The sequence below is a fragment of the Alligator mississippiensis genome, chromosome 3 (genome assembly GCF_030867095.1).
Source record: "Alligator mississippiensis isolate rAllMis1 chromosome 3, rAllMis1, whole genome shotgun sequence".
Taxonomy (NCBI): Eukaryota; Metazoa; Chordata; order Crocodylia; family Alligatoridae; genus Alligator; species Alligator mississippiensis.
In genome coordinates this window covers 188,188,521-188,212,086 of record NC_081826.1, presented here as the reverse complement: position 1 = coordinate 188,212,086, position 23,566 = coordinate 188,188,521, and the positions used below count along the sequence as shown (strand labels likewise).

The 23,566-nt window shown below is 42.7% G+C and overlaps 1 protein-coding gene across 2 annotated transcripts in view; it reads left to right on the top strand.

Moving 5' to 3' along the window:
• The window catches only part of KDM4C (lysine demethylase 4C), a 490,147-nt gene that overhangs the window by 435,242 nt on the left and 31,339 nt on the right, over positions 1 to 23,566 (top strand). For both annotated transcript variants that reach the window (XM_006272325.4, XM_019478152.2), the window contains exon 20: positions 7,338 to 7,508. In XM_006272325.4, the coding sequence (XP_006272387.1) occupies positions 7,338 to 7,508 (171 nt within the window). The remainder of the gene's footprint in view (positions 1 to 7,337; positions 7,509 to 23,566) is intronic.

Below are 23,566 nucleotides of genomic sequence, written 5' to 3'. Positions count from 1 at the left end.
GCTTACCAGCAAGGACAGCTGAAGAGCTGTTGGCAGGAGTTGTCATCCCTGCCTTCAGCTGTGCTGGGAATGAGAAATCAGCTGGGTTCCCCCTGGAAGAAAGAGCTGCTCCACTGACCCCTCTGCAGATATGGGGATACCCATGAGAAGAGCAGGGGGGAGGACAGGAATGGGCAGGACCTTATAAGGTGCTTCTGTAGCGCTTGTCCTGCCTGCAGGCTTCTGAACAAATTCCCTCCCCTATTTCTCTCCATATTAGGCTAGTGAAACATGTCACTTGTTTGTTTATACTGTGGCATCACAGAGAGGTGCTAAATGACTTCTTAAAAAAGCAGGCTGGTTAGAGAAAGTGAAAATGGGTAATGAGTCATAACATGTCCTGCTGCTGCACCTTGGGTGGTAGATTAAGCATGAGTCACAGAGAGTCCCCTTACAAAAAGGAGGGGAGGGAGGCGGGAGCAGTTCACTCTGGGATACTGGAGGACCTGCCAAAACACTGTCACCCTATGTATAAAATTCCACACCTTCAAATTAAAGTACAATTCACGCAACCTGCAAAGATATTTTACATTTTACAAGTAACAACTTTGAGGCTGGAGTGCCACTGTGGCTTGTTACCAAGTGATAAATTGCTTGAATGTATGGCATGTTACAGTATATCATGTGATCAACATATTAATCATGGAACAATTGTAACATATGCCAGGGGCTTTTAAATAATTTGTTTTCTCTATGATTTCCTGGAAAACAATCCTTGCAGCTAGGGGTTTACTGATAAAGATTTTTTGGGCCAGTATTAACTAGCCAAATCAGCTAATACTCATCTGATTGCTGATATACAGCCTGGCAGCTTGGAGAGCAGTGTCTGGCTGGTAAGTCTGTGGGGGGGAGGGGCATGTGAGGGCAGATCAGTGCTCCCACTGTGAGGGGGAGGGAGTGGGGGAGGGGCAGACACTGCCTAGCCGGAGCGGGGCGGAGTGTGGGACAGAGCTGTGAGTGGCTCATCCGGGGGATGCGGGGATGGAAAGGGGGGCAGCTTCCACTGCTATGTGCACCCCTGGGGGAGGTATGAGGGGGCATGTGCTCCACAGAATTTGTGCATGGGGTGAGGGTAGGCTGCCCAGTGCAGGCTGGGGGCTGTACCAGCCTCTTCCCAGCAGTGGGGCTAGGCCAGGGCTGTGCTTGGGGTGGGCAGGGATGGGGTGAGTGGTGGCAGTGCTGGGATGGCGGGGGGCTACAAGGTGAGCTACAACCACCCCAAAATGTGCTGTAGCCACCCTGGAGCCCCCCTCTCATCACCACCGCTGCCCACCTCTTCTACCCCAAACACAGCCCTGGTGCAGTCCCCTGGCCAGGAAGAAATTGGCACAGCCCCTGGCCCTGAGCTCATAGTGTGCAGCCTGCCCTCTCCCCATACACAAACCCATGCCTTCCCCAGGGGTGTGAGTAGTGGCGGGAGCGGCTCTCCTTCCCCCCACTCTCTTGGTGAGCTGCCCATGGCTCCGTCCTGTGCCTTGTCCTGCCTTGGCTGGGCAGGGCCTACCCCTGCCCCAGCCCCACTCCCTCCCTCACCATGGGGACCTCGATCTGCTCTCCCCACACCCCTTCCCTCCTCCCCCCAGACTTACTGGCTGGATGCTGGTCTCCAAGCTGCCATGATGCATTCCTGGCTGCATGCATGCTGTGTCAGCATGCATGTGCATGGCATTTATTAGTGACTTTATCGGCCACATGAGCCAAAAAAAGCAGATTGCTGATAACGTCAATTTTCCTTTTATTGGTGCCAATACAATAAGAACTAATATATCGGTGCACCTCTAGTTGCAGCCCCATTATATTTTGTTGGTTTTTTTTTAAATGCTGCTTTAGTATTCAGGCATCCTAAGGCAAACAACCCTTCTAAGAAAGCATATCTTAAGTCATTGGTGTCTTCTGATATAATCGTGGCAAGGCCAGGTTTGTCTCTCTCTTTTTTTTTTTTAAATGTTTGTACAGCGCTGTGTACGATAGGCCCCCTGTCTTACTGGGACTTTCGCTATTGTCACAATATGAATTATGATCATCATTATTATTCCTGCAAACAATGTTTAGAGCCAAGTGGAATGTTTAACAGAATTCACATTTTCATATATAATAAAGGCAATGAAGTCTTACCACAACAATGATTTATTAGTTTGCATTTTTAGCATCCATTTTGCTCAGGATAGTAGAGTTAGTTGTTAAATTATTATTTTTTTTGTGCTCTAGAAGACAAAGCAAATATTGATACACTAGTGAGATAAGATGGACTCCCACAACAATCCTTAGATTTTTTTTTCTCCCCAGTGATATCCCTAATCTGTATTTGGTGCTATCAAAGGAAGAATAAAAACTACATGCTTGTGTGTATTTTTAATACTTGGAAGGATCAGACATGCTATGGGAGAACCTTTCTCTATGAATTTTTTAAATTTGAATTTGATAAAAACAGATTGACTTATGTTTCTATGTGCTCTAGTTTAATACCATATCTTTTGGGTAATTAATCACATATCCAAGCTTTCAGAATTTTATCCACCGTTAATTTTCTTGTTAGGCCTGTTCCCTTGTTGTTAGCTATCCTCTTATGCAGAAATTGTATTGCTCTTTGCCTTTAGACACAACATCACTTCTGTCTTCTAATGAACTTTTCTTGTTTGTCCATCATTTTAACTTGGGTTGTGATATTTGAAAGCAGAAATAATTAGACAGTGGGCCCTACCATGTTGTTTTTCTAAATTTACAGTTTTAACCAGAATCAAAAAAATTATTAAAAAAGAACAACAAGAGAAAATAAGCACAGGTATTCAGCTTGATCAATAAACTGCACATATAGAAGCAAAAGAAGCAAAATAATAATTAGTTTGTTACCATAAAACAATTCCTAAAAATTGGCCCTAAATTCAGTATGAAAATTATTGGTTATTGCCTAGCTTCTGTCAAAATGAAAAGCAGGGTCAGACTTCTTGAGGAGTGTATTCTAATATGTACATCAGGAAGTTTGCTCAACCCGAGCGTATTTATGAACCAGATCTTCTGGCCTTGTGTTCTTTCCTCTGTTCCTCCCGCAGCTCAGAGGAAATTGAGAGTTGTACCTCTGAGATTTCTCTTTGTGTTGAGAAATCCTTGGGTGAAATAAAGCCAAGATACCCAACTATGCTACCAGCAGTGAGTGCTGTGACATACGAAGGAGTATGTCACAGGGTAAGCAGGAGAGACCAAAGGTCAGATATTCTGAGCTGGTGTATTCTTGAAACCTCACTTACAATGCTCCCATTCAGGCTATAATTTCAGGAGCAAGTCTGGGAAGATGAAATAAAACTTTAGCTTCCATATTGAAGCAAGTAAGATTTAGAGCATTTAGGATTCTGCACTATAAATATGTCAAACTCCTTAGACCAAATGATTTCTGTCCTTCCATGCAGAAAATGGGGAATAATGTCTGTAATAATGTATACCACTTTTTTCAAGTTCACACACAGATGTAAGGCCAAGATGGCTTTATGTTTATGTTTGATTGTTAGCTGTATTTGTGCTCCTATCTTAGTTCATCCTGGGCTTCAGTTACGTTAAAGAAAATCATACTTTCTGGACCTCAGCTTGCACAATGATCTCTAAAATACCACAGCTGTTTCTTTAATCTGATAGAGCCCCTTGCATAAGAACTGTCCTTTCCAATCAAAAATGACATTCTTAACATCAATAAGTTCTTTGGATTTTCTGACAGAAAATGTTTTCTGGGATGTGCAGTCAAATTATGGAGTGTGCTTGTCAATACATTTTTTCTGCAAAATAAATCAAGAACTCTAGAAAAATAGCATAGTGAAAGCCAAACTCCTTCTTTTTGAATTGGGATGCATTAAAGTTTTCTATGATTTGAGGTTTTGTAAACCTTTTTTTGGCCTGGTGGTATGAGGATGAATTACTTATTTCTTTTCTGAATATTTGATCAATAAACTAACCTGTATATTATTAAGAACCAAAATAACATGAAGTTTTGTCTATGTTGCATAAGGCTCCACTTTTTGTATTTTAATACATTTACATCCCTTTGAATTTATATGTCTGTGATCAGAAACTTTTGTTTCATTTTAACTCTCATGAGTAATTCAGTTAATACTTTTCATTTTTTGCCTCTGAACATTTTGTTTTTTACTCTGTTAAACTGAGGTAAAAATTCATCAATAAATTCCCCTAACAGCTATGAAACTATGAAACACCTGATTTTTTTTATATGTACAGTATTTCTAGATTAGGTATAATAGTGATAGCTGACATTAACTAACTGTCTAACTGTAATCAACTGTACTTATTCAGCACTGTACATAGGATAGAGATGCACTGTGAGAGATGTGAATGTGCACATGCAAATTTAAAGTTACTTTTTGATGAATCTGCTAATGGCAACAAATGTATAACTTAAATTAATTTTCACAGTATATTTTGGGCTTGCCAGCTGGAAGCACTTTCTCACACTTGTGGCTGGAGTCAATTTTTCTGAATACCCTTGGACAAACACAACATGCACATTCATAGACTACCTGAACCAGAGACGCATAAGCTTTCATGAGCAAGTGCTCACTTCATTGGATTCTATGAAGGTGCATCTCAGGGTTGCCAACCAGCCATAAATTTGTGAACAATCAGTTAAAAAACAATACAATTCTTGTTTATACATCTTGTTAATAAAAAAGGAGCTGTCCACAAAAAAGCTAAGCAACCAGGAACTTGATTGAAGCTCCTTCTCCAAACAAGGATGTTTGTTAAAGGACAAGGAGCAGTGCACCACCACATGATATCTGAGTATGAGCACAGTACCCTGCAGGGAGCGTAGTCTTAGAGCTATTTAGTTCATGGGAGTCTTCATATCCACCCCCCAGCATTGTGCTGCTGCTACTACTGTGTCCCATCACCTGCCTGTAATAATTCTGGGTAGACGGTAGGTACACAGGAGTCTTTGGGGGTTCATGCTGGGGCAGGGGACCAGGTGTGGTGGGGGTAAGACTCAGGGGGGTGGACTGGGGCAGCAGCCTGGTGTGAGGTGTATTTCGAGGCATCATGGTGTCTGGGTGACTAGGCAACCCCTGAGGTGGGGGCAGCCTGGTATAAAACCATTGAAACAGACAAATGGGTTTGCCAGCTCAAGGAAATTTTTAAAAATCATAATCAACAAAATGTTTACTGATAACCAAACCTTTTTTTTATTATGCTTGGTGTTAAGCCCCTAAATTTGAACCCAGCCCTTGTCCAGGGCCTGTCAGAAGGGTTACATTTACATGATGTAAAACATACATCAATAAAAAATTTTGGTCGTCAGTAAAAAGTTTCCAGATTGTCAGTAAAAATAAATAAATTGTCTTGGGTTGGCAAATGCAGTGCATCTCCACTCTACTTTTCTGCCTGACTTCAGAATAACATGGCCAAGTGTGATTACAGAGGTTAACTAGTTTCTTGCCTCGTTTCACCTGTTAGGCTGAGTAAATTGGTTATATTCACAAATAGTAATAGCTGCTAATGGGCCGTTTGATAGGTAATTTCTAATACAAATTAAATATTATTTTTGTGTAAATTTAAAAATGCTATGGATATATAATCAGGCTCAACTTTCTAAGAAGATTTCAGACCAATCTCTCATTTGTATGAAAACAATTTACATGGACAGTTCACTTGCTTACCCAAATTAAGTCCTCTGTCAAAAGAAACTGATAGACTTTAGGTGTATGGTGTACATTTGAACTTGCTTTGGTCTCAATTTCCAGGAGCAAGCTAGCTGGCCATAATTAAAATCTGTAATTTATTGCAAGAAAGTCAGTGTGCAGAAAACTACACCTGCATAAACAGAACCAGCAGGTTTAAAATTTGGCTTTAAGTTTATTCAAAAAATAAAAGGGAAAGGAAGAGAGAAACTGCAGAAATGATTTCCAGATAAAATTTTAAAATCTACCAAAAACCATAGACATTGACTTTAACTCAGCCTTCATTGTTAAAGCTGATCATCCTAATCTTATATCACTTTGTAGATATTCACAGTTCCTTTCTTTTCAGATTATTGCATTTATTGAAAACTTTACTACTTTAAAAGGTTAGAGTTATTTGAAAAAGTGGTAGAAAATTTGGAAACTGGTATTTTCATATTGTATTTTCAAGGTGTTTCAGTAAATATTTCTAATGCAGAAGATCTTCACTAGCACTGTGAGAGTCATGCCTTGCTTTTTAACATCTCCTGTTAGAAATGTTCAGATGCCCAGCTGTAGCCAAAAACACAATAAATTTTAGTACATAAACACATGAACCAATGGGAAATCATATACAGTCAGTTGACAGCTGGAGGAGAAAAGTGGTCTCCTTATCTTATTAGGATGAGAAACTCTTGATTTTATTTCTCCAGATGGTGAAGCTCACTGTGCATGGGGTAGGTATCCAGGGATGCATTAGCTAAAAGGTGTGCGTGCAGTTTTCTGCATCATGTGAATTTCTGAGTATTTTCTGAGTTATGGGATGTTTCATTTGATTTTATTGGAAAACAGGAATCAAGCACTCCCAAGTAGTGAAGAGGAATCTTGTCATAGTTTGACCTCAAATGGCCCTCCAGTACATCTCGGAACAATATACCACACTTTAGGGAATTCAGAAAAAAAAGGTGAAAATAAGCAGCATTCATTACTCATGCACCACATAACATAACATGAATGATTAATAATTTTAAATGTATAATATTAATTGCAGTTTTAAATTGAGTGTTCTGCACCATTTTTTATGAGTTACCAAAATACACTGGTGCATGAATGTGACTATCCTCACAAAAAAGAATGTGCATCTCTGTGACAAGGATCCCATCGTAGTGAATAAAATATTGTCGGTAAGGAAATAATTATAAGCCATATATGAAGTCATGGTTTGAGAAGAGTCCATTTCAATAAAATGCTACACTGTCATCTTGGTCTAGTGTGTGCAATGGCTGCACTCCTAGAGCTGAGAAGCTTTTAAGCGATCATAGATTCAGTTTTTGAATGGTTCAAAAGTTACTATATTTAAATTATTCCCAAACTGTACCTGTATAGGAAATATATTTTAAATTGTTCTGTATGTTGGGTTTTTTGTTTTTTTAATCTTTTTCTTATGAAATGTAAATGTTTCTGCTTCACACAAAGTTTTATCATTATAGTAAGGAAATATGCTGCATTTGAAGGTTTTAATACTAAGTACAAAGACATAACTGAGCATCTTGTGGGGGTGGAGGTTGGTTGAGGTTTTTTTGTGCATAATGAGCAATGTCCCAAGTATTTTTAATGACTGCATGGCATTTCCTTGCTTTAAAGAGAAGTAAAGCATGTGAGAAGGCTATCACAGTTGGGCAAACTGTCATCGCAAAACACAGGAACACACGATATTACAGCTGCAGAGTGATAGGAGTGACATCTCAAGTCTTCTATGAAGTCATGTTTGATGATGGCTCCTTCAGTCGGGATACATTTCCTGAAGACATTGTAGTAAGTATTTTTTTATATATTTGCAGCTAAACAGACTGAATCTTTTTGGACTATTTCTTTTGACCTTTAAAGAAAATCATTGCCTTAATATTCAGTTCATGATTATGATTTTCACTGCAGAGAATTATTATTTTCTAATGTGCTTCTTCCCAACCTTGGTTGTTTTAATTAGTATTCACCATTTGACCAAATGAATCACAACTAATCTTCCAAAGTCTTTTAATTAAATAAGAAATATGTATTTAATAAAGGATATTAGAATGGGAATTCCACTTATTCTTATCTGTTTCTGAGAGATAATATGTCAAAATTCCTTGCTGAATTGAAAAATTCTGTTGTATTGGGGAGAATGGCTCTTGTGAATCTGTTCTGACAACTTGTTTACACCTTTTGATGTTTGGTTTGTAAGATTACATTTTTAATGATAAAATGCACCAGGGAAAAGAACGTGTCATTTATTGCATTCCCTAACAGCAATACTGATTTTTATTTCCCCTACGTGCTTATACCACTACCATGTTTTTCAGTTACATTACTGAACTAATGAAGTACTTATTTGGGAAATTTAGAAATGTTGGGATAGATCCTCTGCTGTCTTCCAAGCTGTACAGTCATTTACAAATGTACAAAGTGCTCAGAAACATTATTATTCCCATCTACTGCCATTTTTAAACCTATTTCATGTTCAGGGGTGCCCTGTAACTTTGCTTCACTCGAGCTGCCATTATGCTCTTCTGATCCTGGGGCTTCTCTGTGTTGTGCTGATTTGTTGGTATAAGTGCCCCTTTTTCTCCAGAGGCTGTTACAGCCACCAGGGATCACTTCCCTGCAATAATCCAAATGCCACATCACCTTTCTGTCAGCCATGTCCCCTGTGCTGGCTTTAGAGACAGCGTAGTATAAGTTGGAGTGCATAAGAATCAGTTCATTGTAGTGCAGGATCCCCAGCCTCAGAAATACTCAGCTTTCCTCTCTCATAAAGATATTTGAGTTATATTATTTTCTGCCAACCAAACTTTTCCATAGAAATAAAGTTATCTGACAAATATTGTCAGCAAAAATGATACTGTTGTTCTTGGCAGCAGCTTAGTTATTGAAAAGTCTAATGCCTTTTGGAAATAAGACACTTAAAGGGGTACATTTTCAAAGTAGCGTGTAGAGATTTAGTTGTATACCTCCCATAGATGTTAATGGAAGTCATGCAGCTAAATCCCTGTTTCGTTGCTTTGAAAATTTACCCCTTAATTTGAAGTATTCTGAAAGGCTGCATTAATGATCAAGGGCATTTTGATTTCGGATCATCAAGATATTAAGCAAATGCGGCTGCATTGTTATCAGAAACCCCTCTTTTGTGTGCACCTGCATCAAAGCTCTGATATGGGAGAGATGAGAAACTGCTTACCACCCAGTGGGGTAGCCTGATATGGAACTAAGAAGGAATGTAATCAGGCATGGCTATGCCTTAGTGCTTCTCAGATAGTGGATGAACAACATATAATTGTTTGATGGAAACACCAAACAAATTTTACATTCCTTAGAGAAATCTTGTTGTGTTTTCATTAGATAATATACCTGCAGCAGTAACTAGAAGGAAAAAAATGCATTTTTTTTTTCTTCTGCCCAGACTAAAACTTGCTAATCCACACAATGTGCATATCAGGTGTTAGTGCCGCTGGGAGGACTTATTCATCAAATCTGGTGTGAAAGCAATGTTACTGCCTATTGAAGAACTTATTTCTTTAATCTGTTTTCACTGTTCAGCTAGCTCACACAGATAGCAGGAACTTTCTGCTTTTTCAGTATGTGTTGAATCCACTGCACGATTTCTGTTCAACTTGCAAGACAGACCACCATTTCAGTGTTCAGACATGGTGATTTATTTGTAAGAAGGAAGATGGGGTCCCAGAGAAATTTCGGCTTCCTCCCTGAAACTGTTTTTTGGCTCTAAACATTCAGTGGTTGCCAAGGCAGGGAAGGCAGTGTTTCCCCCTCACCCTCTCATCACACATTTTGCTTTGGTTTATAGGAGCATTTGCTAATGAAATAGGGCATACTTTTTACGTCAGGCTGCAGTTCTGGGATTCCTATGCGATTACAACCTTGTGAGTGTCCCACATATAAATCACTCTTCATTCATACAACTTTAACTTATCAGGCTCCTAATTAGTACAGCTTGGTATATTTGATAACCAGTGGTTATCATAAAAAAAAAAAATGGATCAGCTGGTGTGCAGTGAGGGGCAAAAGGCATTCATGCAATTGTTTGTTCCATGTTCGCAGCAAGGGGCGCTGTCTTCAGAGCTCTTGGAAATGTGCTAGGGGATGGCTGGTTTGTGTGCAGTATCTCTAAGGAGATGAGGTCTGAAGATTTGTGTGGTCTGTTTTAGCCGTACAACTGGCAAGTAAACATGCCACATTCTCCAGCAAGTGCTGCCAACAGTAAGTTGGGAGTGCCGCTTTCTCCTGCTCAGAGGATTATCAAATAATACGCTAAGGCTTGTCACACATTCTGCAGCTCAGCACCCAATGGGAGGAACGCTGCCCTGGCTACCAGGGCAGATGTCAATTAACAGATTTTGCACCAGGCAGTGTTTCAATTCTCTTTGCTACTGCAGTCAGGGCAGGGTTTGCTATCGTAAACACTTGGCATTTTAATACCTGTTGGACACATCTCTACATGAAAATTTTGTCAGGTTGCTAGATATGGAACATGCTGGATCAGGTTTATTTATACACATTTTTTTTCCTATTTATATATTGCATCTGTCAAAAATGCCTTAGCTTCATGTATAATTTTTAATATAAACACATCTTCCAAAATAAATCTGACCTGACACGAGAACTAAGACCTTAGCTATTCCCACTCCTCCTCATTAAAATCCTTGATAAACAGACAGCCTTGCAGCATGGCCTTTATGGATGGGGAGGTGTTACCAAATTCTGTCTGTGTCAGATAGGAGGAAAACAACTTCCAGGGTCAAGGACACTCCACTGAGGGAAAGTCTGCAGTACGACTAGGAGATATGAATACAGCAGAGGTAGGCATGGAATCATGAAAAACAGAGCTGAAAGGGACTATAGATGATGTTTTAGTCCATCCCCTTACTCAAGACAAAACAGCTCTGTCCTCATGGAGTTAGCTAAGGTAATGATAGCATTGAAACATGGTATGATGAGTGTAAGTGTAGGCTAGGTGCCTAAATAAAGGAATTCTGGGTCTCCAGCAGGCTTGGAGCACCCATGCTTGAAGCTCTTGCTGCTCCATCATCACTTTTGTTACTTAGTCTTGCTAGGTTAAAGGGAGTTTAAGTAGACTATCCAGATGGCGATCATGTATTCCAGTTGCAGTTTAGACATACCACTGCATGCCCCCTATCCATGGGTGGATCTAACATTTTGAAAAGGGGGGTGAAGATGATGAGGTGCATCATGATGTATGAAACAACACATATTTTTCTCCAGTTAAAAATAAACTAGAAGTTTGACTAATAATTAGCTAGGAGTGTAGAGCTGTATTGAAGCAAAAACAAATAGAAAGTCATTGGAACTAGTTAAAAACAATCTTCAGGGCTGTGAATTAGAACTTCATTCATGGGAGCAGCTAACAGCAGAATTGCAGAACAAAGGCTAGCTTGATTGGTGGAACATCAAGACCATTAAAAAGAAGAGGGTTGTTAACACCTGGGGAATGAAGACCGTAGATGGGATTAAGTAGATTATAATGAGCCATGAAGTCAAGTAACTCCCTCAGCACTGCCTGACTAGAAATGCTGCTACTGTCAGGCAGGTGGTTTTAAACTTTGGGATGAGCAGGAATCAAAGGGCTGTAAATGCATCCCTGCTGGATCTTCCCCTGCCTCTATCCACCAGGGGCAGAATTGTGTGTGTGCTTAAATTATGGTGATCTTTCTGGCTGACGATTGTGTCACATGCAAAGATAGCAAGTCAGGTTCCTCTATACATCTGCATGCACAGACCGAGCATGTGCAGTAGGCTATGTACTGGTTAGGCAGGTACATGGCTACATGTGCATACCCATTCTGAATGTATGCCTGTATCTAAGTCTCTAAAAAGAGAGCTGGCTAAAAACCCCTAATTAATGGTTTGGCAGAGGGAAAGGAAGATCCTTCCACGTTTAGCTCCAGTCACTGAGTGCTTAGGACACTCACCCAGCAAGCTGGAGACCTGGGTTCTAAGTCCCCTTCACTTAGAAAGGGTCTGAATCTCTGTCTCTCTTGACTTCTCAGCACAGTACTCTTCCCAATACAGCAGTTATGCTTCTCAGATCAGGGATTATCTGATCCTATCTCCAGAGTTCCTTTTGAGACTGGCTTCCTTGCCATCCAAGGAAGATATGTAGAACCAGGAGGAAGATAATAAGCTAGAGGTTGTGTGACCTAGTGAGATGGAGGGAAGATTTGGCACTGATTTGGAGAGAGTCAGGGATTTGGATTGGCCAGGGAGAGGCAGGCGCAGTTGGGCAGCTGCAGGTTCTCCTGCGGCTCCTCTGGCTGTGCTTGCCTCTCCCTGGGCAGGGGGAGCTGTGGGAGAAGCCCCCATTGCTGCCCTGCCTAGCCCATCCTCCCAGCACTTTAAAAAGAAAAAAAGCCCTGCACTCACCAGCTACAGGAGTGGTGCTGGGGCCTCTGGATGCTGGTGGCAGAGCCCCCCCGCACAGCATGGGGCAGCAGGGATCACCCTCCCCCACGTGGCACCTGCACGGCAGCTGTCACATGGCATGGCTCAGCAGGGCACTGCGCTCTGTCTGGGAGCTGGGGCCACGTGGCTGAGTGCTGTCAGGCTCCGGCTGACACGTGGAGCCGCTGCAGCTCCCAGGTGAATTGAACAGACCGGTTCGATTCCCCAGCTTCCTGGTTTGATTCCCCTGGGAGCTGGGACAGCTCGGTGTGTGAGCCGGAGCCTGGCAGCCCTCAGTCCCAGCTCCCAGACAGTGTGCAGTGCAGTGCCCTGCCTAGCCGCACTGCCCCCATGCCATGGGGCAGCTGCTGCACAGGTGCCAGGTGGGGGGCAGTGATCCCTGCTGCCCCCCACTGCCCTGTGCTGTGTGGGGAGGCTCTGCCATGAGCACCCAGAGGCCCCAGTCACTGCTCCTGCAACTAGTGAGTGTGTGGGGCTTTTTAATTTATTTATTTATTTTTTTAAGTGCTGGGTGACTGGGTCGCGTGGGGGATGGGGCCAGGCAGCAAGGCCATGGGGGCTTCTCCTGTGGCTCCCCCTGCTGTGCCTACCTCTGTTCTGGCAGGGGAAGCCGTGGGGGTTCTGCCTTGCTGCCACTTGTCCAGCTGGCACAGGAGGGAGGACAGGGAGGCGATGTAGGCATGGCTCGCTCTGGGTGGCAGCAGGGCATAGCTCCCACTCCCAGCGCTTCCACACCCGCATCACCGCTGGGAGCGGGGGCTCTGCCCTGCCACTGCTTGCCAGGTGGCGTGGGATGCAGATGCAGCAGAACTGGGAGCAGGGGCTCTGCCCTGCTGCCACTTGCCCCCTTCCACCTGGAGCTAGCTGCACCCACATCCCGCCCTCCCCAGCCCCAGCTGGGCAAGCAACAGTAAGGCAGAGCCCTGGCTCCCAGCGCTGCTGCGCCTGTATCTCATACCCCCTTCCCTGAGTAATGTGTCCCCCTCCCCCCAACTGGGCAGCTTGTCCCAGCCCCAGGCTCAATCCCTCCCTTTCCTCTCTCCCTACCCCAACAGGTTTACCTGCTGGAGGCAACTGTCAGCTGCCTGTTTAGTCTATGGCCATATCTCCGAATCGGCTGAATCTTTTTCCAAAGCTTTGCCGAATCGATTCAGATCCTTTGAATCAATTTGGAGCTTTTACTTGGTCTCCTGATTCGATTTGGATTTGGAGATTCAGTCCTCTAATCAGGCCAAATCTCTCCCGAATCAAGTCAGCTACGGAAGCTTCAAACAGACCCTAAGGAGGGCCTTCCCCCTGAACATGTGTGTGTACCCAGCCAGTACATAGCTTGCTGCATATGCGTAACCTGTGCACATGTTTACATCTCCACACTCCAGAGGAAGTAGAATTGCTCTCTGCACACAAAGTACAAAACCACAACTTAGACAGTTAGAAACTACATTTATTCACAAACAGAGCAGTAGAATTTTGCTCTGGATAGATAAATCTAGCGGATGCCAGTTTGGACTGTTGAGTCAGTCCTAAATGCTATTAAAAAACATTCTTAGGGCCCAAAATGAAATGGACTTCATTGATTACAACCAACAATCTGAATTATACCTAGAAGTATATGGGAGACAACTGATAGTTATGGAAAATGCTCTTTGCCAGAAAGTGCTTCTCCTGGGAAAACAGAGACATTCGTCTGTCAATGGAAAGTATTTGGAGCATCATTAGCATGATATTTTTGGGAATCCAAAGGGATTTTTTCTAGAACTTGAGCACTGTGGTTCTTTGCAGTCCTGAAAATGTCCAAGAAATTTCTTCTCAAAAATACACTCCCAAGAAATGTGTATATCAGCTCAGTTAAACTCAACATGCGAGCTGCAGCTGTCAAGAACAGTAATAAAAGATGTATTGCTACATGACTCAAAGTCTGCCAGTCCAAGGAAATGTCACTGATGATTTTTTCTTTCTCCTCAACCATACTTTTCTGAAATGGAAGTTTGCTCACCGGAAAGAACTCAAGCACAGGAAGAAATACAAGGGACGTTTTAGAAACCTGCAGTGATACATGGAACCCTTAACCAAATTATGCTGACACTGATATAACTACCTTCTGCCAGTAGTGGACCCAAGAGAGCCTTCAGTGTGATGAGCATGCTGGAGATTAAGCTTCATCATTCTATGTCCATCAGTAGTTTAAATTCACCATTGGCCATGAAAACAGGAATCAGACCATTTAGAACTCTGACAGCAAAAGTATATCACTACATTTTTTTAAAAACTACTACTTTCAGCCCACAACTAGATTTCACAAAGCAGCAAAATTATGATCTTCTGCTTTCTTTATAATAGCATGCATCATATTTTAGTTACTGCATGTGTGAACAAAAGCTGCCAGGGTAATAGCAAAGCAATTTGAAAGGTTATTTAAAAACAGACTTTTCTCTTCTTCACATACCACTAACACTCTACACGTCCATAAACATCCTTGCGGCCCCTTTGAAATTTTGTAATGTAAAGTTTAACTCCTAATCCTCCACACTGTGTTTGTGTTGGTTTCCTATTGTTTAACTTTCTGCGTGCTGGGGGATCTTCAAGAGCCTGAGTTACTCTTCCTGGTCTGGTGGCTGTTTGAAGCTACTGATGAATTTATAATCTGAGAGATTGTTGAGGCTGAGATGGAACAGTAGGCAGACTATGAGGCAAAGGGGCATAATGGTTAAAATGTATCGTGTAGATTGTGTAGATTTATAGAGGTAAAAAAAAGACTCAGTTCATCATTCACTGAGATACAGCAACCTGTGGGATGAAACACAGCAACTCTTTAACAATGCAAAGCAGCATAACACAATTTGGACAGAACATGAAGAAGGATATGTTATTCACTTGAATCAACAGAGAGATTTTGAAGACATGATGGAAGTCAAACAGCAGCTGGGATGAATGCTCTTATTTTTCATAATAGGATAAAAGTTTTACTATAGCTATGGTGGTCCAGGAAATATTCAAGAAGCATGGGGTGTTTTTTTGGTAATATCTTTTATTGGACAAACTGAATTTTAGAGAGAGATGTTAGATGAGCTTTAGATCTATTTAGGTGGTCCTATAAAATATATTACCAAAAGCCATTGTTCTTCTTACTTTCTATATAATTTGATATAGGAATGCTTGTTGACTCTCATTGGTCAGTACATTAGTTTTATTTCTAACTAGGAAGGACACTTGCAGCCACAATACTCTGCTTCTTTACATCATGTTGTATTTTTAGTTTAGAACTGATACAGATAGAAGAGTGCCTCTTCTTGAAACATCTCTCACATCCCTTCCCATAAGACCTTTGTATTAATTACATTCTATCCAAATATGTTCCAGCCAAATATGTTCCAGATTATCATGAGCCACAGAAATGCCCTCATTGCTTCCAGCATACGTTTTGCAGTTTCACTCAATAGTGACTGTGTACTCTTTTTTCTTCTAAGCTTTCATAAACACTTAAGAAAATTGAACAGTTCATCAGATGATGATAATGGGTGAAGACAGTGCCTATTTTTTGAATTAGCAGTCACTTTCTACAATGTGTCAATGCACTTCAATGATGAGAATTTTCTCTAGCCTATAATTGAATGTTTCATTTAATTGTACACTTATATAAACTTGGGCAATAGTCTAATACTCTGCACGTGAAAAGGACCTTTCCCCCTTAGAATTAGATGTAAGGTTTGTACCCTACCCCTCAAACAAATCGCCCACAGCAAAATCACATACTCTGTCCTTAAAATTTTAATGAGTTGAACCTTGTTTTTTTGCTAGACATAAAAGCATTATGTGGGATACAAATAATTGATTGGGTAAAGCTGTAACATACATCGCCTTGTGAGAATTCAATATCTAAATGACAAGGAGTACCTTGAGCTGGTATTATAATACAGTTAACTTTCCTTTAGTCTTTTCCCATCAAAGGCTGCCTACAGACATTCATTTCCTCCAGTAGAAAAATGGCCCCAGAGCTGGACTGTATGGATGTTTCTCCCATCCCATGGCTGGAGAGCTTCACAGGCAAGCTCTTGAGCCAGGTGGCACTCCCTGTGCCACTCCTGGGCTGCCCCACATTAATTGACAGCTTGTTCTCTTCCCTGCCTGGCCATTGGCAGTTGCTGAAAAGCAGCAGCTGCCACAGACAGTTTTGGGAGCGATCCAGCCTCAGGAAAATGCCCCCTCATGTGATTGGGTTTTGGTTGTAGCCATGTTGGTCTAAGGACATAGACAGGCAAGGTTCTTTGGGTAGATGTGATAGGTTTTATTAGACCAACTGAGTAGTTGAAACTTTTTTTCCAATTACTCAGTTGGTCTAATAAAAGCTATCACATCTGTTCAAAGAACCCTGCCTGCCCTTATTTGATTGGCATGAAGGAAGCATTTTCCCATGGTGGGAACCCTCCTGATTCTCCCCTGCAGGAGAATAGCCTTGCTTCTTGCACTTCTCCATGGAGACCCAGAGGAATGCAGGGAGGTGGAAGGAAACGCTCAGCTACCACAGCAAAGCTCTGGGAGCCGTGCCACAGGGGCATAGTAGCCTGCTTCTCCTGCACTGCTCTAGGCTGACTCAGAGCAGTGTAGGGCAAGGCAGGGACATTTCGCCATGGCAGGAAGGCTCCTGAGCCTTGCCACTGTGGCACAACAGCTTGCCCTGCCAAGGTTCTGAATCACCTGGGCAGCAAGGGGAAGTCAGTGGGGCTGGGAGCTGGACTTGGGAAAGTCTCCACATGTTAAACTCCTAGTCACACAGCTTTTAAATCACCTCCCCTGCTGCTCAGCTGAGCAGAAGTGGGGGGCAGGGGCAAGGGGCAGCTGGAGGGGCTGAGAGTCAGGTTTTGGAGGCTCTTCTGGCTTTTAAATCATCATCCCCACCACTCACCTGAGTGGTAGGGGGACAGAAGGAGAAGCCAGCAGGGCTGCAAGCCAGACTTGTAAGGCTGTCCCTTCCCCCCACCACTCAGTTGAAATGGGGGGAGAGAAGTGGGAGCAGGCAGGGTGAAGTGCTCCCTTTTACTCAGCTTCCGGCACCCAGGAACTGAGCAGCAAAGCTCCAGCCTACTTTTCACACTGGGAACTCCCATCAATGGGAAGAGGGGAGCAGCTTCCCCCTATGCCTTCTTCAGACTGAGCTGACCTCAGTGTCTGGAAGGGATTGGAGCCTTCCCTTGACTCCACTGGGGACACTGGGCAAAGACATTCAATCTCCCAGGGGAAACTTCCCCAGGAGTGATTTAACCTGGTTGTTCCTGTTTTATTTTCTCCCAGAGCAGCCATTTTTGTTTCAAGAGAAAAAGATTGACATCTGTACACTTTTGTTTTCTACTGGGAGAATGGTGATGCTCTTAGAAACTGAACATCTGTATGTGGCCAAAGATTTACCTGCCTTGGAGAAATGCAGCATGAAAAATATAACAGGCTGGACAAGCAGAACATTCAGAGCTGAACCAAAGCTAGGATCTGTCTTTCAATGAACCTATTGTCCAGCAGTTGTTATTCGTACTTGAATGTGCTCTGTGCCACGAGAGCAGAAATAATTAAAATCTCTGCTCCAAGAGGATAAAAAGCTGACAGAGGCACACACCATTGGTGGGCTGCATGAGTATAGAACATCATCTTTTTCCATTCGCTCCAACCAGAGTGGAAATTTGACTTATGTTTTAGTACAAGGAGTCATTAGGAGGGGCGTAAATGAAGAGGGCCAGGGAGCCTGACATGTTGGGACTGGAAAATCATTCCATGCATAGAAGGAAAGAAGCCTGAGGAATGAGAGCAGTGAAGCTAGGTGAAGGATATGGCACTAGATTAATCTGATATTCACATGTACATAAGTAGATCCTTACACCTGCACAGAGTCCTGTTTACTGGAGCTCTGCCAGGATGAAGGGGCCTGGTGCCAGGAATCCAGATTCAAAACTGAGGTATAATTTATCAAGAAGAACTTGCTTGCAATCATCTGATTTTGCTCTATGGCTCCAGTGATTCAAGTGAGAGCATAATATTTGCTAGAGATAAGTCAGAGCAGAAATTTCCCCTTTTTGTTTTAACGTGAGTGAAAGAAGAGCCCAGTCAGTCGATCAGTCAGTCAAAGAATTACATGTCAGAAAATCCTTAATAAAATCATTCTTTTAAAGAGGCTGAGCCCAATTCTGTCTGCTTTACATGGTCTCCTCACTCAGGAATTTTGCGTAGTAACCATGGGAGTTAAAGATGTGACTGATATTTTTAAGGAATCAACATTAAGGAACATTATAAAAATGACCTGTGACATTTATGTAAACATCTTTTTGCATTTGCAGGTCTTGTATTTGTACCCACATATTTTGTACACAGAATGTCAGTCTTTAAGTTTTTGGGTCATTGTTAGTACAAACAGAAAGACGGTATTGATAACACATTCTAAAATGCTTTAAAAGTTTGGCTATACTAATTTGATTGAAACTTACTAAAAACAAGCAAACCCAAGCAGGGTCAGCATAAAAGCTGCCACTCATCCATAAGTCTTCTAGTTATATCCCCAAATGTGTTGTTCATAAAATGTGAGCAGCCTGATTGCAATCTCAGATCCATTGTACATCAGTGTAACTGTATTGACTTTAGCAGTTACCAAATGTACACCATTTCCACTGAGCTTTTGTTTTTGTTTGTTTCCAGATACCCTACAATGACTGGAGATTCAGTAGTTAAGCACAGAGAGATTAAAGGCAACTTTAACTTTGAAGCCACTTATATTTGAGGGCTACTTCGGTATCATTTTAACACAGCTTCTTGTAGATAACTTCCTTCTTTTCTTAACAATAGTCTACCTTGGTAATAAAAAGGCTGATAGAAACTGTGGTAACTTTAGATGAGGTGATATGTTAAAATTATCTGTATTTTAAGAAAAGAGATTAAATCTCCTTTAGTATTTAGCAGATGCTGCTAAAGGAAATTTTAAAACTGGAAAAATCAGTTTTTGTGCTTCATACTTTTTCTGCTTATGGATAATTTAGACTGTAGTTACCTTTGAGATTTAAAATTTGGCAGATTCTATACAGCAAATATGTGTCCTGGTTTACTATATACAAAACTTTGCTTATGGCATTAAATGTACAGTGTATCTATCAGACTTGAATATAAAAAAATCTGCTTAGGAGCAAGCAGTTTGTGATCTAGGTTAAGGACAGACATTACACATAAGTGATCAGAAACTGGTTTAACCCTGTAACAGAGCATAAATTTAGTGCACATAAACCAGTTTCAAAATATCTGAAACTGGTTTAAGATATACCTGGCTGAATGTAGTATCAGATTTAACTGATTTGGGTCAAAGCAGTTTATGCAGTGTCTTTCCCAGACTCCTTCCTGGTGTAAGTTAAACCAGAGTCCCCCAGCATCCTAGATGCATTGCAGCCCTGAGCTGGACTGTTTGCTCCAGAGAACAGGGCTGGCCCTGCCCCTCTGTTCCCTAGCCAGAGCTCTGGCAGAGACTGCAGGCACAGCAGCGTCTGCCTGGCTTCTTTCTGCCCTGTTCTGGTCCCCTCTTGCCACTTGCTGCTCAAGCAGGGATCCCCCCCCTCCCATCTCGAACAGCACAAACCCCAGCCCCACGGACCCTAGGCATGTGGTATGCTAGCTAATGGTGAGAGGGGTGTGTGTGTGTGTGTGTGTGTGTCCAATTTCACTGGGACAGACAGACAGAACAGTGTCCATTTAGGACTTTTTGGAGGTAATCAACAGGTCAGCTGGTAATGTCCCTCCATTCCTTCCTTGGAAACATCAGTTTAAGAAGAGCTTGACATAATGAGAGAGGATTTTGTTTTGTTGATGAGCTGATAAACACTGTTATCAGCCCCCTGCTGGCTCCCTTGCCTGTCAGGTTTGCAGACAGTATGAAGAAGCAGGGAGAAGGAGATTGAAAAGCTCAGTATCATAAACAGATGTATGCACTGCACACCCCTGCTTTGTCTCAGAGTGCTAGCCTAGGGCTGGGGGCTGGCAACATTTTGGCCTTCTGAGCAGCGAGCAGGAAAAAGCCTGGGATGGTGCAGGCAGGGTGGGGGTTTACACCCCTCTAATCAGAGTGTTCTGCCAGGGCCTGGCTACCTCCCCCCCCTCCCTACCTTCCCCCAGCATTATGTAAGAGAAGGGAGGGCTGCTCTGGCACCCCTGACTTGCAGGTACATGAGTGGCTCAGGCTGGATTTCCTCAGTCCAGAGGCAATGTCTGTGCAGTTGCAAACCAGTTTAACCAAGCAGGTCAGACTAATCTGCAAAGATTGAATCAGTTCAGGCTCAGGCTTTTTGAATGTCTGTCCCTAGCCCTACTGATCAAGCTGTGTTTGCCAATAATTGTGACTTGTTCTATGAGGTCAGAGCCATGCTCCACTCCTTGTAAACTGCCTCTCTGGGCCTAGACAAAGCTGAGCACTTTTCTGGAGCAGGCTGCACAGATCAGAAATGGGATCTAGGTGGCAGGAGAGGAGAATCCTATTGGTGGGAAAAGGAATGAACAAAAGAAGTCTGAATGGCATTAGTTCTGGAGAGAGAAGAGAAGAGGCAAGTGGCCAGCAGGCAACAGAAAGGAGCATGGAGAGCAGATTAAAGTTATGGAAGTGTCTCAGCATGGAAGGAATTGTGGTCATGGAAATCATGAGGAATATGGTGCAAGGTTTGGAGAGCATGAAGAATACAGTGGAGGATATTATGCTAATAGTGGGTAGAAGTGGAAGCCATGGCAGAAGGGACAAGCTCTTCTTTTCCTGCAGTTTATTTTGAAGTAACCCAGGAATTGGTGAAGAATTGTACAGCTAGAGAGTTGCCTGGATGATTTTGTGCATGTAAGTTTTGATTTTTGTTTATCTTTACCTTTCTAAGCAGAAAAATAATAATAAATGCATAAATGGCATATGAACCATCCTCTTGTTTGGAGGAGTGATCTTGCAAAATTCTAGGCATGTTGACACCAAGGGCTGAGGTGAAGCCGCATCCCCAAACACAAGTAATGTAGTTGCCTTACTGCAGCACTGGGGGGACACTGTGGCTCCAGTGGAGGTCACAAGAGAGACTGCTCAGAGATCTGCACACAAACCTCACTGTCCTGAAGTAGTGCATACAGAGCAGGGCAGCCTGCCTGGTATGGTAGAGAAGCAATATAAACCTGCCTTGAAGAGCCGAAAAGAATTCATGTAAAACTGTCAGGTCTTTGGAGGAAAGGCGCTGCTTAAGTTCAAACTATTGTTATTTTTAATTTTTTTTTAAATTGAGAAGCTGCTCTTTTCTGTGAAAAGAGAATGTAAAATTGCATTTGCATTGCGATGAAACCTGAGGTATACATAAATTATTAGGTTCAGTGAATTGTCCAAGGAGTAACTCTGGGGTGGGCAAAATACGGCCCGCAGGCTGGATCTGGCTTGTCAAGGGATTTTTTCTGACTTGCGGCAGGTTCCTTGGCCCTGTTCGGCCCAGGTGCAGGGAGCAACTCATGCCGTGGTGCATGTGGCCAGTCCTGCCACTCTCAGGTGCATGGTGGGTGGTGTGGTGTGGAAGCTGGACTCTACTCAGCTGTCACTGCCAGTCCACCTGCACCCAATACAGGAGGCACTGGACAGAGAGGGCAGGCATGGTCTCCATAGAGACTGGCTTAGGACCCCTGCGAGCAGGGTGCATTCAGCTGGGCGGATGGGATAGGGCCACTGACAGACAGGGAGCAGTGTCTGAGTGCAGAGCAGGTGGGCAGGGGCCATGGCCAGGGTGGTGCAGGGTGTAGGTCCGGGGCCCAGGACAGAGCTGCGATCTGCTTCCCGCACATGCCTGCGACAGGTACCAGTTCTGCAGGCAGGAGCATGGAGGGAGAAAATTGAGTGTGGCCTTCCTGCGGGGGTTCTGGGCCACTCTCCATGGAGACCCCACCTGTCAACTACATCCACCACCCCTACTGCTGGGTGTAGGGTCAGATGGGGCCAGTTGCCGCTCCCCCTGCCCCCACCTGTACCGTTCCAAACATAAAGATTACAGGACTAATGACACACTCTCTTAATTATTTTGACTATTTTTTTGCCTGGTTTATTATTTTTTAAATAAGTTATGTATAATCTAGCAAATCAATGCATATTCCAATAGTTATATTTAGTTTTGGCTTGAACTTAAACTGAATAATATAGTTCTACCCCCTCCCTCCCAGCATATTAGAAAGCTTCTAGTTGCTCTTTAACTGGAGAAAAATATGTGTTTTGTTACATGTGATGATGTGCCACACCACCTGCATCCCCCTTTTCACGATCCTAGATCCACCCATGGGAAGCAAAAGGTCATGTTTGTAATCTTTTCCTGAGAACTTATTTCTCTTCCATTCTCTTATATCCTTCCCACCTCCCTCACAATCTAAGAGCTCTAGAGACTGATTCCAGACATGGACTAATGTCCTGTGAAAGTCTGAGAGAACAAGATCTGCTCTCAGCCCAGTCATTATATCCTGGCACAAGGAAAGGGCATAAACTAGTTCTCACACTCCCTTGAGTGTAAGGGACATACAGCAGAATTAGCTTCCCTGTAGTAACTGGGGAAAGGGTGGAAAAAATAACGGCATGTGTGTGTAGGTGAAGGGTTGAAGGGGCAGGGATAAAGTATGCTACAGTCTTGAAAAGCAATGCAGCATGTGCAGTCAACTATACTGAGGAGGCCTTGTACCTAAACGAGGGTCAGTGCCTTCTAGTGTTTGTGCCAGTGTAGTGTACCTCTTGTACTCCCCACAGAGAAGGTTGTGCCATAAGTGTATTACCCAAACTTGGGCCTCATCGGTCTCCAGGCTATGGTACAGAGCTGTGCCTGGGATGTTTCAAAAGTCATTCTTGAATTCCTGTTAGAATTGCTGTCCTCCCATGGAAATTAGCCCCTATTGGTTGACATTAATTCTACATTGCTTTGTGGTGTTGATCACTGTTTTACTGTTTTGATGAAAGATTATGTTGCAATTTAAATATTAATTTTTTAAAATCCAAACAGATGCAAAGAAATTCATTTAAAATCATTCTTGGCTGCTTAACCCAGTGCTACTTCCAGTTTCTTGCTAATGAAAATCTAGTATACAGTACATGGAAAAAGATTCTTTAACATTTTAAGGGCAACACATTAAGCCTATGCTTAAATATCATTTTTGTACTGTGCATTTTGATTTTACTTAGGATTCATACAATGAAATTCACTGGGCTGTAGTCACTGTGCTGTTACTTTAATGCAAGTGTAACTTCATAGATTTCAATGAAGTTGGACCGATCCAAAAGGAAAAGCAAAACTGTGGTGAATCAGGCCTACTTGCTTAGATGTTAATGTGCTTTCTGACAATGTAACTACCATTTCTGGCTGTGGCATATTAACTACTACTCTTTCAAAATGACTTGG